The sequence below is a fragment of the Archocentrus centrarchus genome, chromosome 21 (genome assembly GCF_007364275.1).
Source record: "Archocentrus centrarchus isolate MPI-CPG fArcCen1 chromosome 21, fArcCen1, whole genome shotgun sequence".
In the NCBI taxonomy this organism is placed as follows: domain Eukaryota; kingdom Metazoa; phylum Chordata; class Actinopteri; order Cichliformes; family Cichlidae; genus Archocentrus; species Archocentrus centrarchus.
Genome location: NC_044366.1, coordinates 11,867,122 through 11,891,680, shown reverse-complemented (window position 1 = coordinate 11,891,680; position 24,559 = coordinate 11,867,122). Strand labels below are relative to the sequence as shown.

General features: G+C 40.0%; 1 protein-coding gene across 5 annotated transcripts in view; it reads right to left on the bottom strand.

Annotated features, from left to right (window-relative positions):
- Positions 1-1,176: 1,176 nt before the first annotated feature.
- The window catches only part of LOC115800840 (alsin-like), a 33,413-nt gene continuing 10,030 nt past the window's right edge, over positions 1,177-24,559 (bottom strand). For 2 of the 5 annotated variants that reach the window (XM_030758398.1, XM_030758400.1), the window contains exons 12-41: positions 20,605-20,773; positions 19,937-20,033; positions 19,546-19,623; positions 19,142-19,369; positions 18,824-18,995; positions 18,538-18,733; positions 18,236-18,301; positions 17,758-17,917; positions 17,365-17,496; positions 16,453-16,581; positions 16,124-16,147; positions 13,360-13,430; positions 12,410-12,476; positions 12,112-12,281; positions 11,395-11,460; positions 11,085-11,183; positions 10,621-10,785; positions 10,329-10,440; positions 8,580-8,657; positions 8,322-8,458; positions 8,045-8,200; positions 7,288-7,402; positions 6,449-6,606; positions 5,548-5,646; positions 5,174-5,356; positions 5,031-5,076; positions 4,861-4,922; positions 3,529-3,678; positions 1,999-2,095; positions 1,177-1,881 (exon numbers count right to left, since the gene is read on the bottom strand). In XM_030758398.1, coding sequence (XP_030614258.1) covers positions 1,843-1,881; positions 1,999-2,095; positions 3,529-3,678; positions 4,861-4,922; positions 5,031-5,076; positions 5,174-5,356; positions 5,548-5,646; positions 6,449-6,606; positions 7,288-7,402; positions 8,045-8,200; positions 8,322-8,458; positions 8,580-8,657; positions 10,329-10,440; positions 10,621-10,785; positions 11,085-11,183; positions 11,395-11,460; positions 12,112-12,281; positions 12,410-12,476; positions 13,360-13,430; positions 16,124-16,147; positions 16,453-16,581; positions 17,365-17,496; positions 17,758-17,917; positions 18,236-18,301; positions 18,538-18,733; positions 18,824-18,995; positions 19,142-19,369; positions 19,546-19,623; positions 19,937-20,033; positions 20,605-20,773 — 3,521 coding nt within the window. In that variant the 3' untranslated portion in view covers positions 1,177-1,842. The remainder of the gene's footprint in view (positions 1,882-1,998; positions 2,096-3,528; positions 3,679-4,860; positions 4,923-5,030; positions 5,077-5,173; positions 5,357-5,547; positions 5,647-6,448; positions 6,607-7,287; positions 7,403-8,044; positions 8,201-8,321; positions 8,459-8,579; positions 8,658-10,328; positions 10,441-10,620; positions 10,786-11,084; positions 11,184-11,394; positions 11,461-12,111; positions 12,282-12,409; positions 12,477-13,359; positions 13,431-16,123; positions 16,148-16,452; positions 16,582-17,364; positions 17,497-17,757; positions 17,918-18,235; positions 18,302-18,537; positions 18,734-18,823; positions 18,996-19,141; positions 19,370-19,545; positions 19,624-19,936; positions 20,034-20,604; positions 20,774-24,559) is intronic. The other 3 variants (XM_030758401.1, XM_030758402.1, XM_030758399.1) reach the window with 2 other exon arrangements.

Genomic DNA, 24,559 nt, shown 5'->3' with positions numbered 1-24,559 from the left:
ATTAAAATCTAAATCATAAATAATAAATAAATTCTTTTTTTAACAGGAAAGGATTTTGGATTCAAACACACGTGCTCAACATTAAAAATATTTTATGATCCCTAACAGATCTGAACATTAAAGTTACTTATTATAACATTTAGACAGCTTTAAGAGATCAAAACAACTAAAAGTTTCAAAGGACTTTGTTCATAAGTTAATTAACTATGTGGGGAGGATGTGGCTTTTTAAACCTGGACCTGCATTAAAACACAGTAACAATCACGACATTCACGCACACACTGTACTGAGAAGTTCATGAACCTTTCTGTCAAACTTAATTGAAATCTGAGTTTTTTTCTCCTTTTTTAATAAAAAACAAACAGACAGAAACCTGAAAACAAAAGAAAAATTCCTTTCATAAAGCAGAGGCGGTGTTTTTCACACGCTCTCCCAGCTGAACTGAAGCTCACTCGAAGCGTTCCTTGCTGGATTTGAACACGAACACACAATAACAGACAGAAAAATCTTGTTTAAGGAGTGACTGTTTCCTTTTTTTACGCTGAGCAGATCAGCTCGTTTATTCTGTTCAGAGAAGCATCAACTCGTCTCCACGTCAGTGCCCCCTGCTGGTCAGTTTCACCGTATTCTGGTTAAAAATATCAGCGCGCCAGAGGATCAGTTTTATGGTTCTGTGCAGGAACGAGTTTAGACTGGGTCTTCAAGGAGAAGAGTGCAGAGTCTGTTTTAGTGTGCATCCTAAACACTGTGTGCAAGACATATAGTGAGAGGGATTTCCAAATAAAGTAACTTTTTTTTCATGTAACTGCTGCAGAATTGAAGTTTTCCCATTTTTCTTACAGCTTTAAAAACATGAAGAGGCACCAAAACTGTCCCTTGAAAACTGTTTTCATGTCAAATTTGAAACTCATCGACTTGGTTAGTTGTTAAAGTGCACCCTCATCACATTTGCCTTTTGTTCAGGAGCTCAGTTTGATCGAGCTGTGTCTCCTGCAGCTGCTCTGGGATCAGTGAAAAGAGAGCACATCACTCATACACAGTGCTAAAATTAAGCTAAAATGCAGGAAAATCTTTCAGTCTCACAAGGCAACAGCACACGCTGCTGTATTTAGAACAGGCCTTTAACTGTAGCGTCCACATGCTGCTAACCTTTGTGTACAGGTTCAATAAGTACCTGCATTAGACTTCAGTGTATTTATCCAAAATTTGCTACTAAGAACACACTTGTGTTCTCTTTCCCTGGTTGGTTGAAACTGAAACAATCGTAGCTTAACAACCTTAAAGTGTTTCATGTTTAGAAAAAATATTTACATCATTATTGCCATTATTAGCACCTGATTCTCCCTTTAAAATGTGGCTGTGTTTATCATTTATGATGTAGTTAGCTCTCTTTGCCTGAAGTTTTCATAGAAAGCAGATGAAATTGGTAAAATATACACTGTATATTCTAATGAATCACCCGTCAGGGAAACCCTGTGAAACAAACAAATCATATCGCTCTGTTATTTCAAATAAATCTTCTCGTTTTCATTAAATAGTTCTTAAACTGATATGGAAGTTCAACTGAGTGCAAAGTGCATTTGAAAATGAAGGTGAAATTTTCCAACGTGTCCAGAAGAGGGCGATGTGTCCCCACTGATCACTGACCTGCTGTGGTTCTAAAATACAAAAAGTTGAGTTAGGTGTCAGACCTCCTGCTGCTGGGAGGTTTCATTCTGTCTTTTTGCCGTGTGCATCTGCAGCCTTGATGCAGCTTCCTGTTGACCACCAGCAGAAAACTGGCAGTCTGACTTGTTTGGTTATGGCACTTCCTGTCACTGCGAGACCTCCTCCTGTCTCCTCCTACATATTTGTCTCATGCTGGATCTGGATGTAACAGGCCTGTGGCAAAGACACATGGTTTAAAAGCCTGCACAGATGTATGAATGTAGAATAACTGATTTGTATTTTAGCTGAATCCATTCTGGAGATTTCAAACATGGTGAAAATGCATCCCACCTTTAGTGTTGTGAACATGAGTCCCAACTCTCCGTGCTGAATGTTGGGATCCATCAAATCTTCTATAAGGCTGACTTCAGCTCCCAGGTTCCTGATCCTGAACAGCAGTGGGCCAGGAGAAAAGTGTATAATGCATTATTTGGATATTTATAGTACTACTTTCAAAGAAAGGTATAGGCAGGCAGGGGGATGGAGGTAGTATAAATCATAAGTCTGTGAACCTGAAAACCACCGTGACTGATATGGTCACTTTCACTTGTGTTTAGTTCAGTTTTCACTTCTTGTTGAGTTTTGCTTTTTAGTTGTTTTATGTGGTTTAGGAAAAGATCTTGGTTTGGGTTAAAATTTGACTGCTACTATAAGCTCAGTGCTCAGTAATAAAACCTTCATTACAAAAGGTCTTAGCTACACCATACATAATACTATAATAAAATGTATATTTTTATTACACTGATTAGTAATTTTAGTAGTAAGAATTAAAGTTAAATTAAAATTAGTAATAATTAAACTTTAATTTAAAAAACTATTAATTTACCATTTCATAACAATGGTCAAGGTGTAACTTAAGTTTCTAATAGGGCAAAATTTTATATAAAAGTGTAATTTCCTGAATTATTGCTATAGCAACACCGGGCATTTACATTCCCTAGTCTGAGATAAACCCGGACATGTCAGAGTGAGAGCCACGTGTCAGCCTTTTTAAAAAGGGAGCTACTTCAACAACCTCCCAGAAAACACAATACTTTACAAAAATATACCAGAAAACTGTTCCCACTAAAGGTGGAAACAACAAACTCGTTTCACCGTTTCAGGCAAAAACACATCCTTACAGCCAGGCTACGAAGGATACAAGCAGCTGATGGTGTGCGACCCAAAAGTCAACAAAGGACTCAATCGAGCATCACTGGAGAACTCACTAGTTAGACTCCATATGACAGGAAGAGCAAAGAATAGATAGAAATTACTGATGCAGTTACATGATGGAAAAGCAGGGCTTTAAGCAGCTGGTTAAAAAAAAAAAAACCAACAACAACAACAAAAACCTTGATCCAAGATACAAAAATCACAGGTGGAAAACATTTAGTTAGTTTGATTATATGACAATGCTGAACAACACCTGAAGAGTTACAAGGTTAAGTTACTTTAGTTATTGTTAAAGTGATCAGCAGTTTTTTTTTTTTTATACTTTAACTCAAGGCTGCACCACCCACTTCAAGCTTCTGGTTTGCCTGCAACTAGCGTGCCTCTAAAAAGGGCACACAAAGGTTTAACCCTGTGAGGTCTAAGTCATCATCGGTGGCGCCCTCACCCTGAATCATAGTCCTGTATATTTGAAAACCAGCAAAACTGCTTTTGTGGGGAAATACTGAAGTACTTTTTGATGCATCTCAGGTAGAAGGATTACTCGTTTGGTCCTGATTTGTCATGACTTGAAGAAAGCATAAGATTAGGATAATGAAAATATTGTCAAGGAGAAAATACAGACACTTCTTACAACTTGGAAATATGTGTGAATGTGTGATAAGATACCTGGCTCTGAGCACCACATAAAGGAAGAGCGGGAACAGATCATCCATGCACCAAAGAAAATCACAATCCAGCAGAGGTTTCACCTCCAGGGTCAGCTCCTCAAACGTCTTCTGGATCACCATGAGCTTGTCTGATGGAGTGAACCTGGTGCTGCATGATTAACGGGATGAATTTTAATATTCAGATCATGCATTTACTATCTTTGATTATATAATATTTCATTAATGTTGTTTTATCAGTGCATCTCGTGGGGTCTACTGCCAAGTATAGTTTGGAGGCTGTGATCACACTACAAAATCAGTTGCTGAGGGAAGGACCCTCAGGGTTTGGTTGAATAGGCAGCCTTAATAAGAGCTGGTCAAATTCTGGAAATACTTAGGAAAGGTGCTTCAATGCTTCCTTTAGCATAGGATACAGTCGAGCATCCTTGATAAAGGAAAAGGAACTAATGCCTTCCAACAATTCATAGTGACATTCCATCCGAGTGTTTATGAAAAGGATCAACATGACTAACAAGTGACCCCAAACATCCACCAAACTATCAATTTTGTTAACTGTTCATCTAATTCGTGGTCGCAGGGGGGTGGAGCCTATCCAAGCTGTCACTGGGTGAGAGGTGGAGCACACCCTGGACAGGTTGCCAATCTATCACAGGGCTACCCACTGACAAACTCTGTATTAAATGACCCCAGCCAGCTGGTGTGTTACTGTGAGAAGCCAGTGCCAACAACTGCACCAACCCCGTAACTGCCCAGCAGGTTTTTGGCTCTCCGTCACGGTCAGGAAGCTGCAGCCACCAAAGAGATGAGAGCTGAGCATCTGTGTGCTCAGGTTCAGGATCAGAAGGTGTGCGTCTGGATCGACAGCTGTGTGTGCAACAGCGCCATCATCCTTCACTCTGGACTGAGCACAGTTTATCCTTCAGTGCAGTGACACTCTTCTTCACAGGCGAACTATGAACTATGCTACTCTTATAAAATCTGCATCTAATAAGTTTTTTGAGGTGTGTAAGGAAACATAGATTTATAATAAAAAGGTTATGAGTTATAGTAAAAGAATCAAAGTGAATATTAGGTTACCCATAATTCAGTCAGTCACTGTAAGAGTTGCTGTATTTTCAACCTAAATAATACTACATAATAGTTTTTGTTCCTGTCAATTATGTGTATGTTTTTTTATTCTTATGCCTTTAAAGGCAAAGAAAATTTAGTTACAAATGAATTACTCTTATAGATACACAAAACTCCAAACTATGAGCGCGCCACCTTTGTTTTTAAGTTTCTAATCAGACTGACTCACTAATTACATTGTGCAAGATCACAGGGCAGCTACCTGATTTGTTGGAGAGTTTCTACAGCAGAAACAAAACAGGCATCTTTGCTGCTGGACACAATCTGTAACACATGCAAAAAGATCCAGTTACAGGAGATGAAACAAGAGCTGCAGCTGTAAATAAAAGCTGCACATATTAAGAGATGGAAGGAAGAAAGACGATATCTCACCTGCTTTTTCTCCCCTAGAATTGACATCCACAGTGGCCAGAACTTCCTACAAGAGGAAAAAAAAATCAAATTACACAAAACAAATGTATTTTTCTAAAGAAGGAAACTTTGTATCTTTGTGTTTTTTGTTTTTTTTTACTCACTCCTGCACTCCCAGGAAGCCGAGCAGCGATTGGTCAGGCTGTTTGTTGAGTCGGAGGATGCGCTCCCAGTACTGAGCCTCCTCCTGCTCCTCCTGCAGGGAGTACAGAGTAAAGAGAGGAGGATAGAGTCGAGGGAGGAGCAGAGGGAGAAGCAGAGAGGAGGCGCTCACCACCACAGCACTGCTGGAGGACAATGTGGTAGAGGAAGAGGAGGAGAAAAATATAATTGAAGGGTTATGAACAGTGCCAACAGTGACCATCTCCCATTCAGTTCTGATTATAAGCTTGAACACTTTATTTGCTCAAATAACCACCACTCCCTTTAAGTCTATTTTAATATTATAAGTTTTTGTGTGTGTGTATATCACACTTACCCTTGCCCTGCTTTGTAAGAGCTGTGTCTGCTTTTAGATGGAGAGGTGGGAGCTTCTTGGAGGACGCTGCCATCCTCCGGTAATCCTGGAAATAAAAACCTGCAGGCAGAATATTACAGCCATATTTAGGTAAGTGAGAATTAGGCCACATATATTATATTAGATACTGAGGTTTTGCAGACACACAACCACTTGTCCACCATTTTGGACATGTGACAAACATGGTGGCAATGTAGGATCAAGTGAATAAGGCCCCAGTGACATTCACACAAGCCTAGAGGCTGGCCTGTGACACTTGACAACCCCTGGCTGTGAGGGAAAAATTAGTATGCCCCCAACCAATTGGCAAAAAACCTCCTAGTGACTGTATATGTAGACAAGTCATCACTTCTATTCAAACTATGACTGCAGCAAAATGCTGCAGAATCAAATTCTGAGGGAGTCATAGAGGAATTTTTTTGTATAACTTTAATATGAAGCCATCCCAAATTTTACTTTCATACTGTGAACAGCCTTCCGAGTTACAAGCCCTTGAAGTACATAGGATCAGGTGGATAAACATTTTTTTCCAGCATTTATGAGCTTGCACAACTTAAGTGCAGGAGAAATTTACATGAAATTTTGAGTACATAAAATTTTTAGATCATTAAGATAAAGTTGGTTAAATTTGATGCAGAACTTATTTGCATAAGTCTGATGGGATTTCAAGGTGGTGATCCAAACGTAGCAAAAGCACACAGAGCTGTGCCCAGAGATGACCTTAACCACAGAAGGAGCCAATTATCTTATTTTCTGGAGTCCTGGAACCTTTTGATCATGACTCAGTTTCTCAAGTCTTCTATATCAAAATCTGAGGGCCCAACAAAAACTGATGAAGAGGGACTTCAGGAGATGAATCTACCTGACGATGCTGTAGAAGTGCGTGATGTAGGCTTGGACCTCTTGGACAGCCTGCCTGAGCAGCCTGCGATTTGATCCCACACCGACGTATGTCATCCTGTAGGCCGTCACCAGCGTCTCCACCAGCCAGCCTAGAGGGTGGTAGGGGGTCTCACATGCCTGACACACAAGCACGGTCACACACATACAAACATGTATTAACACCAACAAAACCACAAATAACCAGAAGCAGAAGACTTTCTGGATTCAGTCAGAGGCAAAGCCACAGCCTACACTGCTCTAAGCAAGTGACGCCTGATAGATTCACTACATGTATGATCAAGATGAAAGCAGCCCATAATAATCAAATCATACCCAACTTAAATTTGGTAATATCCCCCTCTTCCTGGGCATGTCTGGATGGCTTCCAGTGAACTGCATTCATTTTTAGATGGGTATTACAATACAAACACAACGCTTAAGGCAGCTGATTTGCAGACTTCTTCAGTCTAAATAAAAATCCTCTCTCTGTGCACCATGAATTCTTCCCTAAAAGTGAGACTTTAAGTGAAGAGTTTTACTACTAGCATATTAAGGTGGCTGAAGAACATATAGTGGGAACAACCTGCTCTGTCTAGCATGCAACTGCGTTCTGACACGAGCTGTATTTAAAAAGAGATTTTTCTTTTTTTTTGGCTTCAACAACACAACTTTCACTCACAACCTGACTTCCTGTGAATTCAGTCACTTTGCACCTGTACTGCACTATACAGAGAGGCTTTTCTCTTTTTTAATCCATCCTTGCTAATACAATCCAACGATATGATAAAGACAGGACAGACACAGAGGACACACTCGTACCTTGGTGAGATATCTCCGTATGTTGTCGTAGTTTGCTGTAGTGACAGGGTCTCCATACTGAGGAATAAACTCCAAACACTCCAGGACTTTGGTCTGAGACCTGCTGAGGTCTGGGCTACAAACATACAGACGCAACCACTTATTTAAGTCCAGCACCTTAAGTATTTGGAAAGTACAGCACATTTAGTTTAAAATAAAATGATAAATACTACATTAATGTCTCATCATTTTATATTATTATAAAACCCCAGTGGCAGAGCTTTCACTTTAACAAATCCAATGTTTATTAATGCCCCTGTGGCAGTTAGACTGTCAGTCAAACATGCCAAAGCACAAAAGAACCACCGCCATGTTTGATGGATGAGGTGGTGCTTTGAGTCATCAGCTGTTTGTCTGTTTTATAGAAGTCTATGGCAAAATGACTCTACTTCTCAGTTAATTTATGACTGCAGTAAACACCTTCCTGATGAGTTTAGCTTCTCAAAAATTCCAGCTTTAAGCTTTATTATGATCATTTTCCAAATTATGGTGACCAGGGTATTCTTAAGGGCACAGATACCTTGAAATCCAGTTCAGTAAACCATGATAATGATCACCAAAATCCTGAAAGTGAGGCTTTAAAACAGGACTTCATAAACCAATGGGTGACCTGAAGGTGGCTACATTAAATCAATCTTTTACCTGAAATCTATCGTGTAACCCAACACAAATTAAATCTGAGGCTTTAATGTTGCGTTTGTTATGTGTATGTGCCTACCTCTGCCGTCGTGCAGTTGTTATTGTAACAGCGATGTTCTCCCAGGCTGTCGTTCTCTCTCCTCTCCCAGCAGCGTCACAGCCCAGCCGACTCCAACATTCATCAAACACACAAATCCACCTCTGATCTGCAGGCACCGCGTACTTATCCAGTCTGCTGCAAATGACAAGACAAGACAAAGATTTAGACAAACAAAAGCCTTCAGGAGTACATTTAGAGGCATTATTACAAAAATCAGCTTGTAGAGAAGTGTAGGAAAAAAAAAAAAAAAACTCACTTCAGGCCGTTTCTCTCCTTGCTCATCGGTTCATCAGTGCCTGGCTTTGTGTATGTTCCAACCACCTTCAGACCTGAGCTCCACTCACCACTGAACTGGCCGTCCAGACTGTCACCGTTAGGCATGGATAAAACACCCTGAAGGAGAAGGGAAGAGGAGTGTTGAATGCAACTTTTTTTTTTCTTGCAGTATCATTAGTGACAACTGTGACACCATGTGGACACAGACCGTTACACAAAGAACAGAAAAGCCTTCTACCTTCCCGCTGATGGTCCAGTCATCAGAAAACTCTCCATGAAAAATTGTGTCATCGTCTGACACCAACAAACCTGGACCCTGTTAGAAAACACCCATTGCATCAAATGTGTCACCAATACGATTACGACTTTATCTCCAAATTATATTTGTTTATACTTCATCATCATCACATCACATTTAAAAGGCAGACAGGATATTTTACTAGTTCAGGAATCTCCATCAAAGGCAGACTAGCTGAAGGTTTCAGATCAACATGCAGTCAAGTAGGAAAAAAAAAAAAAATGATCACGTGGTTTTCCAAACTACACAGGTGCCCCAGTTCTAAAAAATGTACTACAAAATGCAGTCTAGTCACAAATATGGATAAGATAAGAACTTTATTGATCTTGAGGGAAATCCTTGCGCCTTTTAGGTGCTCAGTGCAATAAAAATATAAACAGATTTTCGTAACAGGGTAGTCTGTCATAGGCTCAGAGGCGGGGGGGGGGGGGGGGGGGGGGGGGGGTGTTAGACGCTCAACAAGATGGCAGTCTGTCGCAGGGCTAACACACAGAGATGGACAACCATTCACACCTACAAGTAATTTAGAATCAGCAACTAACATAACATGCATGTCTTTAGAGGGAAGAAGCTGGTATGCCTGGAGGAAACCCACAGAAAGAGAGCATGCACACTGAAGCGCTATAGCCAGCTGGTTCAGTTGCTCTCTTGCTGTGAGGCAATAGCGCTAACCACTGTTATCATGTGTTATCATGTAACAGGTTTATAATGCTGACACCGGGGGGCAGAAAAGGGATAGCTGTTGCAGGGTGGACTTACTGTGTCTGGACCACCACAGCAGAGACAAAATTTACATGTATATAAACATGTACAAAGTGGTGTTTGTAATACTGGACTTTGTGATCAGACAGCCGAACTCCACATTCAAAGTAGCTGCCAGTCAGTTAGCTGTATTTTTTATTTTTTACAGAAAGCTTTTTGCTAATATGCAAACATTTTTACTTTCTAAGAAGCAGCCTGCCTGAACCTCTATTTTACATGGAATGAACATCTGTCTTTTAAAGGTCCATCTTTCCCATCATACTGCACCCAGTTATGATTCAGGAGATAAGCTATATTTGCTGGAATGCTGGGAGTCTACTAATGGGAGCAGTAGTGGGGCTAGCATATTTTAAATTCTGCTTTTTGAAGAAGGAAAAGCATGAGCTCTGTGAGCTCTGAGCTCTCTGCACCCCTCTCAACCAGCCCAGGACCCGTCTGGTATGTATTTCAGTGACATCAAAGAGAATCCTTTTTGATGATAAGCAGGATAAGTTATTTAATTATTACCTGCTACATGGCGGATGCATTGTGAAATATGCACTTGGTACAACATACCAGAGACCTAAAAACAATTCCAGTCTGCATGTCTCCCTAGTAATCGGTTATTTGAGGTGTAGGGTTTTGTATATAGTTGTTATAAACTTAAAATGTTTTCCCTAAAGTGTTTATAACTAAACACATACCATGAATAAAAACAAAAATGCATTTTTAAAAGTTCAAACTACTTTTCCTGTTTCAAAGCAACTTAATTTAAATCAGAAAAATCTGTACTAGTGTGGCTGCATAAACCTGTTAAAGATAACCTCTTTTAGTTATGAGCACACACAGTTTTTCTTCTTCTCACAGATTAAAATGAACTCAAACTCACTCAACATATAAATTTGTGAGCATACCTGTAAGCAGGTACATATTTCAGAGTGTACTTACACTCATTTTGTTCTCTCTGAAAGTTCCTTCGAAGTACACACCGTGCTGCGTGATGACCACTGCGTTGCCATACCGCTGGTCATCCAGCCACATGCCCATATACTTCTCACCTCTGGGCAGAAAAAAATGAGATCCGGGACTGATGACAGCAACATGTCTTTGTTTAACATTCACTGATACTCCCCAAAACATGAGCTGATATCCACATCTAGTACTTCTGGGTTTCCATATTTCTAATTCTGTTTAAATTAGCAGTTTTCTTAGGCTGGGGCAGAGCCATAAGGATTCAGACCTTGTGATGTCATCGTAGACGCCGTATCCAGTCTTCGTATCGTGGACCCACTGCCCGATGAAAACGCTGGAGGAAGTCTTGGCCAGTTTCCCGGAGCTCAGCATGCCGTAACCATGCCGTTGCCCATCACAGAAACAGCCCTCGTACACCTCGCCACTGGCATACCTGAATACGACACATACATAGTGGCCCTCTGTGTTAATGTGCAGAGCCCACAGCTGTGGCCACTTAAGCAAAAATGCTGTGGAGACGTAAAGTTTTACATCAGTTTCAATTTTGCTGGCCCAACACATTTCTTAGTAAGAGCTGATATCTTTAAAACCTATAAAGACCAAGTACTGCTTTTATATTTGTATATGGGGATCCTGTACTTCTACTTCACACAGAAATGATCTCTGTGTGGGTACATTCAATATATGTGCAATCTGTCATTTCACACTAGAAAGTTAGTCGTGTGTACTGACTTGTACTTGCCAAAACCATGGATCTTGCCCTCTCTCCACTGTCCTTGGTAGGTGTCTGCTTTATTCAGCAGTTTGTTAGGAATTACACACTCTCCATAGCTGGAAAGAAAAGTAACAGTTAGCAAAAAATCTGCATCTGTGAAGTGGATATATAAAACATGACAGGAGTGAAATGTAGGGCAATTACACCACTATTTCTGTTCCTTCAAGTTATCACATGATCAAAGGCAGGAAATGAAGATGTTTCTTAGTGGAAATGAACAACATTTCCTGTAACCACCTATTTATAACCCCAGGTTACTGTACTGACCCGTCCTCCAGTCCATTCTTAAAGTTCCCCTTGTACAGCCGCCCGTCGGGCCACTTCATGGTTCCTCTGTGAAGGAAAATGCAGTTTCTGTTTAAGCCATTTGGCCAACATCATCAATTAAATTCCTCACACAAACAAGGAATTCATACAAGAAGGCTGGAAATGGTCTTTTCTTCACTCATGCTGACTTCTCTTATTGGCTTCCTGTGCTTTGATTCCTCATTCAAGTACGCTGTTCCTCTTTGACCTATAAACATATGTTTAGTGATTCTGCCTTTTAAAAATATATTAACATATTTTTTAGATTCATTATTTCTAAGGGTTGCAAAAGACATCAAGTTGAATTGTTTGTTTTGTATTATTTACAGTGCTAACTGGCTGTGATTTCTTTGTGTTAAAGTTGTCTTGGAAGCCTATTTCGACTGAACATATTGCTTTATGTATGACACGACAATAAAATCATATCAAATGCAGTTATTTTTGTTATTGCATTATATGAGGAACATTTCCAATGTTCTCCTAAATGTTGCATTCAGGGACACTGCAATATCCCAAAGCTTACAGAGAATGCAAAAATATAATGTCAACACTTGTAAATGCTTCTAATGAGCACACACTGACAAACATTTCTGAGGAAACACTCAAGCTGTAGCACACGCTACAAAAAAAACAAACAAACAAAAAAAAAACCAACAATATGCAGACATGTTTTCTAACCTGCCATGAACCCGTCCTGCCAACCAGCTCCCGGTGTAATGAGCGTCTTTGAACCGTTCTTCTGCCGTGAACATGTAGGAGGCTGTGCGAGTCATTGCTGGTGATGACCCCTGACCTCCACCGCCCAGTACCTGATCCACTGCCTGGTTAAGAGATCGTAACCATTTGTTCTGCAGAGAAAGAGAAGCGCAAAGCTGAACCATGCTCTTTAAGAAAGAAGGGTTGTGGAGGGAGAGGACAAATTCAGATTCATTGAGCAATCCTTTTTCAAAAGTAAGGGTTTAAGTCCTAAATGTACCTTTTCCTCCGGTGTTGAGGCCACCAGGGTGAAACTCTCCTCTGGACAAGTTATTTTGAGGGCATGGCTGAAAATATGTAGCACAAGAACAAGAATGAACTTAATTTGTAAAAAGTTATTTTAACAAAAACATTTCGAAAGCTTTGATAAGACACAAAGAAAGCAAACAGGTGGATCTTTTAGCTATTGTGTTACAATGACATCAACCTCCACTCCCTAAATGCTTTGCAGACTGGAGGTTCAACTCAAAAATTTTTCCAGAATTAGATCACTCTTGTCTCCTGCTGATTTTCATAAGGTCATGCAATGCTCTGTAAGCCGACATCAATCAGAGTTCACTCCACCGACTCCAGCAGCCCAGATTTTAAAATCTGACTCATCACATTTAAAGCATAAATGACCATTCTACAAAGTACATGATGGGCTTATTACCTTCTTATGTGTCTGGGTGTTTACTTAAATTGGTGAATGGGACTCTACTGGTTATTCTGGAAGAGTTGCCCACTGAGAATAAATAGGCAACTTCTGCATTGTCTTTTATCACAAGAACAAGGCTCAATAATTAGCATCACCACCACATGCTGACTCAAAAATGAATAAAAACTCCAAGTACTAATCAGTGGAAGAAGTTTGGCTTCTATGTATAATTTTGGTTCCTCCAGTATTCTCTAACAATACTTCTAGGAAAATGCACTTTTCATCATAATTCATAATCAGCATGTTTCAAGAGAGATTTACTATTACTGACAGCTTAATCATTTGCTGCTTGATGCCCATCCAATAAATAAAAAGTAAATTAAAGGATTAAAAAAGATCCCATCGTGACTCACACTGTGTCTATGTTGTTGTTGAGGTTATAGTGTTACATAAATGTTTTTATCAGTGCGAGTAACATTCCTTTACTTTGCAATAGTCAGCATGTAGTTTGATTTCTACAACAACAAACTCACAGTCCGCTGCCATCTTCAGTGACCGGTTTCACCCACAAACAGGTCAGAGGGTAGATGTGATGTGTGGAGAACTGCAGACAAAGAGGGAGACTAACATTTTTCTGTATTTCTCGCATATTAGGTAACAACATGCTGTCTGAAATTACAAAACCTCAGAAATCACCAAATCCTCCCATGTGTGTATGAAAAGGCCAGATAAAAAAGATCTGCATTTGTTAATGTCAGTGGTTTCCTCACTGTGTGCTGGTAAATTGGGGAAGTTCAACATCTTTTAATTTCAGTTATACTACATGTGCATATGATCATGAAAGTCTGAGATATCACTGTGGAAAATTTGTCAATTTCCTCCACACACGTTTGACGTTTTATGGTAGTTTAGTAATTTTCAATATAAAATTTGCATTTTAAAATTCAAAGTAAATGATTGTTTTTTTAATATTAATTACATTTAAAAGTCCAAAAACCTAATTTCAATTTGGATGATTTCCCCTTCAAGGTCATCTCCCTGTGCACCTCTTCACTGCTTCCAGCACTCAAACTATTTTTTAGCTCGATCTGTGGAAGTCTTGTGTGTTTGTGATGAGCACTCCTCGTGTGAGCTAAAAACAGAAGCACAGAAGTGGCAACCATGCTGAAGGTGCAGAAGGAGAAGTGGGTGTTGGAACTGTCAGGGTTTCTCAAGGCATAGGCGGGTGCCTGTTTTAGTAACCTCAGAATGGCTTTTTGCAGATGTGGTTCTGTTGGCTTTATTGGAGGGTGACCTTCAGCATGCACTGGAGTGGTTTGCAGCCAAGTGTGAAACAGCCGGGATAAGAGTCAGCACCTCAAAGTCTGAGTGCCAGAAAATAGTGGTGTGCTCTCTCTGGATTTGGGGAGAGAGACTGCCCCAAGTGAGGAACTTAAAAGTAGCTCAGCCTCTTATTTGCCAGAGATGTGAAGATGGAGGTGGACCAGAGGATTGGTGTGGCGTCAACATAATGTGGGCATTGGACTGGATTGTCATGGTAAATTCACCTTCTGCCTCAGCTCTCGCTTTACCATTCAATCTATGTTCCAACTATCACCGATCTGGAGGGAGCTTGAAGTCTCTGCACCTCTGTGTCGAAAGAAGCCAGCAGAGGTAGTTCGGGCATCTGGTTAGGATGACTCATGGATGGAGGTTTATTCACTGCACACCGAACAGGGAGGAGACCCTGGGAAAGATCTAGAACTCACTGGAGAGATTACATATCTAATCGGGCCTGGGAATGCCTCATGATCCCCCAGGGGGAACTGCTGGGGAAATGGGTGTCTAGAATATTCTGCTTAGCCCAACGTCATGGAAGTGGAAATGGAAGGAAAAATGGAAAGATAAGATTGACAGATAACCTTGAAGGGGAACTGACCTGACATAATTTTTAATTTTCATGTCCAGAGTTACAAACATTTATCACTGCACCTTGCATGCTAATGTGAATGTGAACCACACTTCACCCTAGTGGGATTTATTTATGATGCACAAAGTGATGTTTAGTATGACAACACTATCTCAAAATTTTAGCTCACAACACATGACATGAACCTAAAACTCTAGTAGCACACCACACCACATCAAACAGGAAGAAAAAACAAAAACGAAACAGAGTCTCAGGAAGAAACTGCTCTAAAAACAACAACAAAAAAATAAAGTAGAGCGGGAAAGAGCAAGCTGACAGTAAATGTAAGAATAAAGAAGCCATCATCTGGAAGAAATCAGTGACAGCCTCCTTGTTTAAAGCTAGAACACAGCAGTGAGAGATGCATCCTTTCCCCATCACCCTCACAGGCTCTGAACTACTGCAGCTATGACCTCATCTACTTTCACCACTAACTAATGTTGGAAACTCTTCTAAACCTAAATCCACACACAGCAGCCTGTTGAGCAGCAGCTGGACAGAATCAGCCATCAGGACCACATGCACTGAATAACTGTTAACACAGGACATCTGTAATGCCGCAATATTACAAAGGCCATTGTTTAGTGTTTGTTTTAGTCTCATTCATTTTAACTGAGTGGACACTATATTAGAAACACAGAGTATTAGGGAATATAATGTGCCAGCAAAGCACCTTCATTGTTTTTTTTCATCATATGTCCAAGAGAACAATGCAAGCCATCATTTCACAAGCGGACAATCAACTTGCTCTTATTTTCCTAGTTCAGTTGCTATTTTTTTCTATTTGTTCACTAGCAAAGGGCTGACCAGTTGCAGTAGGGGTGATCCAACCATAGAGTCAGATAGACCAACTCCAACTCCACCATCTTGTTCTGCTCTAGAGATTTGGTGCCAACTGGAGGGCTATTCCACCCACAGGAGAATAGGTTTGTGTGCTACCATGCCGAGCTCACCAACGCTGGTGATGGACTCGTGTTGCCAACTGTTATCCAAGAAGACAGACGTGGAGGTCTGTCCATGAGATGAGAGATTCACTGGTGAGGCAGATGATTATGCTTCTTATGATATTTGCAGGGCTCTTATTTCTGTGGGGAAAAAACTGTCTTAGCTCTTTGAACTTAACAACTGAAGAATTGGCCTCTGAACATATATAAAGCTCCAGACCTTTAGGCATCGGTAACATACATGAAGTCCTGTATTAACATTTATATAGTTGCCTTCAAATCCTAGTTGATCCTGCCAGAGTGGAAGCACTGAACAGCCCACCTACAGTATACTGCTGCAGCTCAAGCTTAGTTAAGTCAGTGGTTGGAAGTGAAACTGGGTAAACTGATGCAAGGAATACTTACGAAGCTCTGAGAGGGAATTGTACCCTGAATAAAAGACACAATGTACATATTTAAGCTTCAGCTGTAAATCATGCTAGATGACCATAAACACTGTCAGGTCAGAGATCCTGTGAGTCTTCTCTGATATCGAAATAGTGAGTGTTGCTGTTAACCAAAAGATTAAAACAAAGGAAATTTTAAGAGCCTTAAAAAAATGTTCCTTTCTGCTCTGCTTCCCCCCTTCAGCAGGCAAAATGTATACTCTGTATCCAACATGAATATATCTGCCACATTAAAGTACTTTAATGAGGTGTTTTCTACAGACTTATTGTCTTTATGTGTCTGTGTACCTGTGTGTGTACCAGAGCGTCATTGAAAAGTATGAACCAGTGATTTGAGAACCGCCCGGCGTTCTGCAGAGTCAGAGATCTGTTGCTGCTTTCACAGACCACACGACGCCTGGGAAGACGTAGACACTCCTGAAGAACAAAATCACACACATAAATTTCCTTAATAAAACCTGGGGTACTTTGGTAGCTCATAAGCTGGAACACATGTCTCATAACTTAATGTGTTTTCACACAGGATGTGGCCGAGGCTGTGCTCTGAAACCCATTATTTTCAATGGACTGCGCTACACAATGATGGCTTGTCGCCTTGCCGAGCAGCGTGCAGCTCAGATGCTCTTGCAGACACCTTGATCAAAGTGCAACAAATTTAAAGTAAAGTTTATATAATTTGCGTAGGAATTTAATGACTTGTACAGTAAAAGTTTGAGTTATAGGAGGAAATCCTTGGAAACAGGTTTATATCCAAGCGTGCTTTAACACACCACAGATCCATCAAAGCTCTTAAGGAAATGAGGAAAAGAGAAAAAAAATGGAAAAGAGATGGGCATCCCACTGAAAGTTTTGAGAGCTGCGTACTTTGCCCTGTTCTCGGGCAGCATGCTACACCTATCAGTGAGAAAAACCAGCCTATACAGACAATCAGCCCTCTCACATATTTTATTTCATTCATGCAGTTGTGATTTCAGGGCAGGGCTGTTCAGGGCAAAGTAACCTTTGGAGAATCAGCTCAGTTTGAAAAGGAGCACAGAGAGAGCCCTGCCAGGAATGCTACTGGCTCTAGGGAGTGAAATAAAATTTAGAAGCACAGTTGTTGTCGTGGGTCAAACCCTCAAAGGAGAGCAGAGTGACTAATGCATATAGACCAGAAGAAAGATTACAGGATACAGGCACATAAAACAGAGTTGTGCTCACAGTAGTTTTGCCAGAGTGGGTCTTCCAGAACAGGAAGGTGGTTTCAGCCTCGTTTTTCCTTCTTAACAGTGATGAAGACAGGGCCTCGTAATTTTTATGACCCTGATCGAGGGACTGATACTCTACAGTTAACTGGGGAGAAAAGGAAAGACAGGACGATGATTATTTTGTATAATTGAATTGTATAATACAAAAGAGCTGGAGTAGTACCTTAGAGCCAATACAGTGACAGTAATAACCATTGTACCTAAAGTTACTCAGTCATGGGAACAGAAACAGAAAGAGGGGAGAAAAGAAGCAAGTGAAAGAGAAAAGAATAAGGAAGGTCATAACAGTGCTTGAGAAAAAAAAAGAGAGAAGAGGAATAAAGAGAGCGGAGTTTTATGTCCTCACCACATCATAGCAGGCTGCCAGTTTGAGCAGGGCTCGGCTGTACTGGTGGAGCTGCTGCAGAGGCCAGTACAACATTGAAACCAGATCAACATCACCACTGACTGACTGGTCTGATACGGAAAGCTGAGTAAGCAAAGCCTGCTGAAAGCCTAAACTCTCACTGTACAGAAACACAGACAGACAGAGACAGATGCACTCTTAGAATAATGTGTTTAAATGACTGGGATGAGCTTTATGCTTTTAGTTTACTTCACAAAAAGAAATGACATAAAAGAACAGTAATATTTATCACTACCACAATCATTTAAATTAAATCTTTGACTGTCAATTAATTGAGGCCACAAAAAGACTATAGTACGCTCAGCAGTGGTACATGCTGAGATCTAATTAATGCAAATAAGAAGTCTGTTTTTTTTTATGCCAAGTGGCAAAAGCAGCACTCCTACAGTGAACCCTTAAGGGAAAAAAAAGTGCTTACACTGAGAGTTTATGAAGCGGCTGAAACCCGCCCATCACTTGGAAATCACCAACTGAATAACAATACCTGGAATTAGACAGAGAGATTTTAATTTAGATTTTACTCATCAGTCATGTACAAAATACAGAAGGCAAAAGGAGTCCGACCTGATACTAATAAGGTATAACTAATTAAGTGACCAGTGAGTGTAAAAGTATGAAAATGAAGAAAAGGTGATACAAAGCATTGCAGTTAGAAGTGACACAAACACAAGAAGACTTTTGTGTGGTGAGGAAAAAAAACAAAAAACAAAAAGAACTTACTTTTTGTATATGCCCATGAAATACTCTGTGTGGGTCAGCAGGGGAAGGATTGTGACATCCCAGCCCTGCACATTATGCAGGAAGTAGGTGAGTGCTGTGGCATGTCGACCAATCAGTGTGCTCAGCTGAACAAAACTCTCACAGAGAGAGAAGAAGAGATGAGTGCACTGCTCACCCAACACTGGACACACACTCTCTGGAGATGAGAAAACACACATTTATCATTTCTTGAATTATTGTTGTTTTATTAAGGCAGATGGAGGCAGTAAATGTCCTCTGACCTCACCTCTGTAACGCAGTGGGGTGAGGAGGATCTTCCTGACGCTGCTACACCAACAGTAAAAGTGTCTCTCTCTGGAGGCCAGCTCATGGATAGCTGAGATAAAACCCATGACATTGTGGTCTGCCAGCACTGCACAGCTCTGACCTCCACTGCACACACTGCTAACATAACCCATCTACACACAAAGACAGAGAAAAAAACAGGGTAACCTTACAATTACAGATAGTTGGAGGTAGGGTGCTGTGACTAAGAACTTCCATCTCATAAATACACTCCAGTGGTTTAATGAAAAAAACCCAACAAAATGCTCCACCTACAAACCTCAATGCAGAAGGGAAGCAGTGTGGGTATGACTGTATAACTCTCCACCCTTTTGGGTGACCTCTGGCTTGAGCTATGACTCTGGAGCAGCCTCTCAGTTTGCACTGACATTGGCTCCTGCTGTTGGCCGCAGTACAACAGGACCGGCTGCACATAGTCTCCATCAGCCAGGAGCAGGGAGTGGCTCTGGCCGGCTGACAAGTCCCAAACACGAAGACCATCAGACAGCTTTGGTGGTCCACACAGAATAAAACAGTGTAATATTAGGACAAGGATGTTGTAGACAAGTATTTTAACTTTTTTTACCCTATATGACTAAAAATAAGCATTTATGTAAATGAATAACTTTGGCTAAAAGTGTAAAATGCATGAATTTAATCAAAAATGATGACACATTTCTGTACCTTTGTCTGCTGAGGGACAGTGACGGGGCTGTTGAGGTGACCGAGCTGTCCGAACATGTTGCTGCCCCATGAGTACACCTAGAGCAAACAAGGACAGTTAGTGAGTGTAAATGAGGGTTGAGTGTGCATGTTTATGTCTGTACATTTGATTTCATCTTATATTTAGAATTTACTTATTAATGTTTAATTAGAAATGCTTTATCACAGAGCTAATAGGCAAATTAATCTTCCTGAGGTTCTCATTAAAAGATACAGAAAAGTCAAACTTGTCTCAGCATGTAAATATAAAGTACTGCAGTTGTAATGGTTAAAGATGGGAATATTTAAAAGGGAGTCTTCACATATAGTACCAGTTTGTCTAATTACACTAAATGTGTGTGGGTTTTGTTACCTGGCACTGAGCAGTGAGAGCCAGCGAGTGGTGCGAGCCTGCAGAAACTTTGATCACTTCTTCGCCTGTTAAAGACTTGATGCACAGAGGCTGGAGTCTGGACACACAAACACACCGTTCAGTCGATAATCTTGTGGTTATAATTTCATTCTTAGAACATTTTCACCTAATTTAATAAATCATTGCATCCAAAAATATCAATGTTAATACTTAATATTGATGTCACTGTCATTTAAGGTAACTCGGTTACGTTGAGTTTTATTTACACAGGTCCAGTTCACAACAACAGTCATGTCACTGAGCTTGTGTAAACTAGAGCTGTCGCAATACCAGATTTTCACTATACAATTATCATTGCTGAAGGAACTTATGATATGATATCTAGAGAAAATCTGAATAACAATAAACATGGTGAGTATATGGAGGTGGTGAAAGACTTTTTGTAAGTATTTCTATAATTCTAGTTACAATTATACACAATTATTTATAATATCATAGATGTATTATAAACACAACATACACATTTTATTTTTAATGTCACCATTATCCTCAATACCAGTATACTGCAACACTTCTAGCCCCTAAGTTACAATAATCTCATATAAGCAAGTAGTTAGTGATGATTGTAAGAAAATTATTTTATTTTTTTACACTTTATGGATCCCCACCTGGCAAGCTGATCTCCATGACCAAGTTGCCCCTCAGAGCCACGGCCCCAGCTCCAAACCTCTGTTTCCAGAGATGGCAGCCCGTCTTCTGCCTCCTCTGGAGCTGCAGCTGGGGCCCCACCAGCTGAGGATGGTCTGCAAGCACAAGGGTGACGCCTCCGAGGAGACCCTGCAAGAAAAACACAGGAGCAGAGCAGAGTAAAACATTAATGTCCCTGTGGGGCAACTTACTTTGCAGACAGTAGTCCAAAAATAATATATGCATGCATACATAAATAGAGTATGATAGTACAGTATGTGTATGTGCAAAACATAGATCCAAATGTACTACACTGTCACATGAACCATCAGGCAAAGGATTCAAAATTTGTTTAAAAAACAATCACCATCTGAATCTAACATATAAAGGATCATTAGGGCCCAGAGTGTTGCTTTTGCCCTTAAAAGGACTCTCACGTCACAGAGATGCTCAAGGTTATTAAGGGTGGCACCAGTCACCCTTACATTAAGACTAGTAAACCAGCAAATAGAACATGATTGAATAAAGAAAAACTAGGTGACAGTGTTCAAATAATTGAATTCTCACATATTAGTCATATTTGAGCATTTGTCAAGACTCCAAATGGACTTTGTCATTAAAATAACATAACTCTAGTACGGAAGCGTAATGCATTTAATTGAAAAAAGTCTGTCAATTTGTTTTAATCAACAAGATATCTTGAACTTGAGCCTCTATTGTTGTGAGTGGTCTTTGATGTTCCCCAGAATCAGCTGAATCAATGTGGCTTCAGGAAATATGACAATGCATCTAAAATGCATTCAGGCTGGTCAAGTGATGACTCAAGAGAAAGAGATGCAAGTTTCTCCCAATGTTTCAAACATAAACCATATAAAACTAAGGAGGAGTCATTATTGCTCACAAAATCAAAATGTCGCAGCTCTTCTGAGATTTTAAAGTATGTCATTACTTCAGAAAAAGCAGACACTTTTTTCCTTGTATGCTTCCATACTTTACAGAGAAGACATAAACACTAAACAAACTGCATCAGAGTGTAAGTGCTCCCATTAGCCTGCATTAACCATGCTACATGACCAAACACAATCAAACCGCACCCAACAGGTTTGGTATGAACACACCCTAAAAACTTAGAGTTCCACTGGGTTTAACACGCACCACCTTGTACCTACAAAATACTTAAGCGAACAGTGAGCTGAGCAAAGCTGTTGAGCTGAGATAATCAGGCACAGAGCAAGAAGTCACATCATTATTGAAAAAATTCTGTATTTCAATATGTCAGTCAAATATTCTTTTTCTTTTTTTTTTTAAGACTTTTGAACAAAAACCTGAAATGTCAACATGGTTTTCATTTCTGTGTTGGCTGACGAGACGCTTTCATTTTTACACTCCGGAAACTCCTGGAAAACCAGAAAATGAGAAGTTAGACTGCTCCTGTATGCCTCTCTGCCTGCCCTTCTATGGCACTGTCAATGTATTTCATTAAGCCTCATTAAGTAAAGTTACTTTAAATCATTAATAGAGTTAAATACTAGTGCCGCTCAGAGGGAATGCAACCTGGTTATTTTGCTATAGCTACAGTTTACAGATGATGCAGGGAATCAAGTTAGTTTTGAAAGGAAAAATCATAATCACAAGGATTCTTATAATGACTAAGATTATTACTAAGAGACTTTAGGAAAATTGTATATTTAATAAACTTTTTTTAAAAAATGAAGAAACTTGTCTTTTTAATTTAGTTGATTTCCTTGAACTGTAGGTGTAATTCCACTGAAAAAAAAAATTTAAAAAAAGAGAACTAAAGTAAACCCACTACATTCCACCAGGTAGTGAAATTGGAGAAGCAAAAGTCTGCGGCACGATAATCATTTTATCTTGACTGTGTCCTTTTAATAAAGGCTGGGAGGTAAAATTAAAATTAAAATTTGATTAAATGCCACTTCAAAACGTCACTATGCAGAACAGGCAGCTATCTCAGGATCCTCTGATCCAAACAAAGTGAGTGACTGCAGTCATTTATTACAGGACACCAAATACAAATTAGATAAAGCATCAACAAAAAAAATACAGTGTGTGCTTGTCCAGTAACCTTCTATGGGAGTTCATCTCTCATCATGGTAAAATTCTCACAATGTTCTTCCAAGTGTTGAGGGTTGGTTTAAGGGAAGTTAGAATTAGGTTAGGTCTAGGGTAAGAGTTTGGCACTTACTAGTGATGGTCAAACTTAAATGTAAGATGGTTTGTAACACATTATTGTCAATGAATGAAACAAACACACCTGGTTTGTATATACAATCAAAACAGAGCGTTTTCACGGTCCCATGAAAAACTAAGTACATCCTTACTGCTTCCACAGAAATTAAGAGGATGCTGCTAATCAAACGCATTAGATAAACTGATCATCAGTAAGTGTAACCAACTCAATAAAAATAGAAGTTTTGGGAGTTTCCTGGTCTGGAGCATTCAGGGGGTGTTAAGACAATGCCGCAATCTTCCCAGGAGTGGATGTTCCAGTAACTTCACCCCATGGTCAGACCATGTAATGTTCAGAGAATTTGCAAAAAACCCAAAAGCTACATCTCAGACTCTACAGGCCTCAGTTGATATGTTAAATGTTAAAGGTTAAAGGTTATGAGAGTACAATTAGAAAAAGACTGAACAAGTATGGCTTGTTTGGAAGGATTGCCAGATAAAAGCCTCTTCTCTCTAAAAAGAATGGTTTAGGTTTACAACGCTGAATCTGAACAAACCACTTCTGGAACAATGTCCTTTGGACAAACAAGATCAAAGTGGAGATGTCTGCCCATAATGCACACCTTCTCAATCCATATTTGGTAAAATCCAAACACAGCATATCAGCCAAAACCCCTCCTATCAACTGTCGAGCACAGTGCTAATTTGGGCTTGTTTTGCAACCTCAGGACCTGGGCACCTTGCAGTCATTGAGTCAACCATGAACTCCTCTGTATACCAAAGTATTATATAGTCAAATGAGAGGCCTTCTGTCTGAAAGCTAAAGTTTGGCTCAAATTAGATTATGGAACAGGACAATGATCCAAAGCATGCCACCAGATTTATAACAGAATTGCTGAAAAAGAATCAAGGTGCTGCAATGGCCCAAAGTTCAGACTTCAACCCGATTGAAATGCTTAAAAGAGCTGTGCATAAACAAATGCCTGCAATGAACTGAAGCAATGCTGTCAAGAAGAATGGGCTAAAATTCCTCCACAATGATGTGCGAGACTGATAAAGTCATACCAGAAATGATTACTTCACATTATTGTTGCAAAAGGCGGTTCTACAATCTACTGAATTATGAAGTGGCCTTAATTTTTAAGGTGACTGCATATAGTCCTGTGAAAACTTTCTGTGACCCTCCCCCTGCACACAGGGTGGAGCAGGCAGGGGTCACTGTAGGTGAAACACTTTAAGTCAAAATATGAGAACGGCTCACCCAAACGACTTCAACCTCGGCAAACCGCTTACACATGTCCCCAGTAATGCACCCACCGAGACTGAAGTAGACTGGATAAACAGTTGTCAAGATAAGCAAAGAACAGGCCGACAGAGAGAGAGACTTCTCAAATTATTAGTAGGACCAAAAGACTTTTTTCAGATTATCTGGATGTGTAGCCATTTTTTCTCCAGGTTAATAATTACTTTGTATCAAGGTTATTGTTGTTATCTGAATATATTCAGCTAACAATAACCTTGATTTACTTATCAGTTGATCTGAAACCATAAGATAAAGTTTTAAAGGATATGTTGCTGTTTAAAGCATCAAAGTGAAATGCAAACAGGCAGAAACTGCACTGTCTTTTCTGATACAGATAATACTTATGCCTTTTCTTCCTTTTTAACTAACACAGGTACCAGATAATGTGTGAATGTGTTCAGTCCGTACTGCTGCATCTCGTTGAATACTAAAGTAAAAAGTTA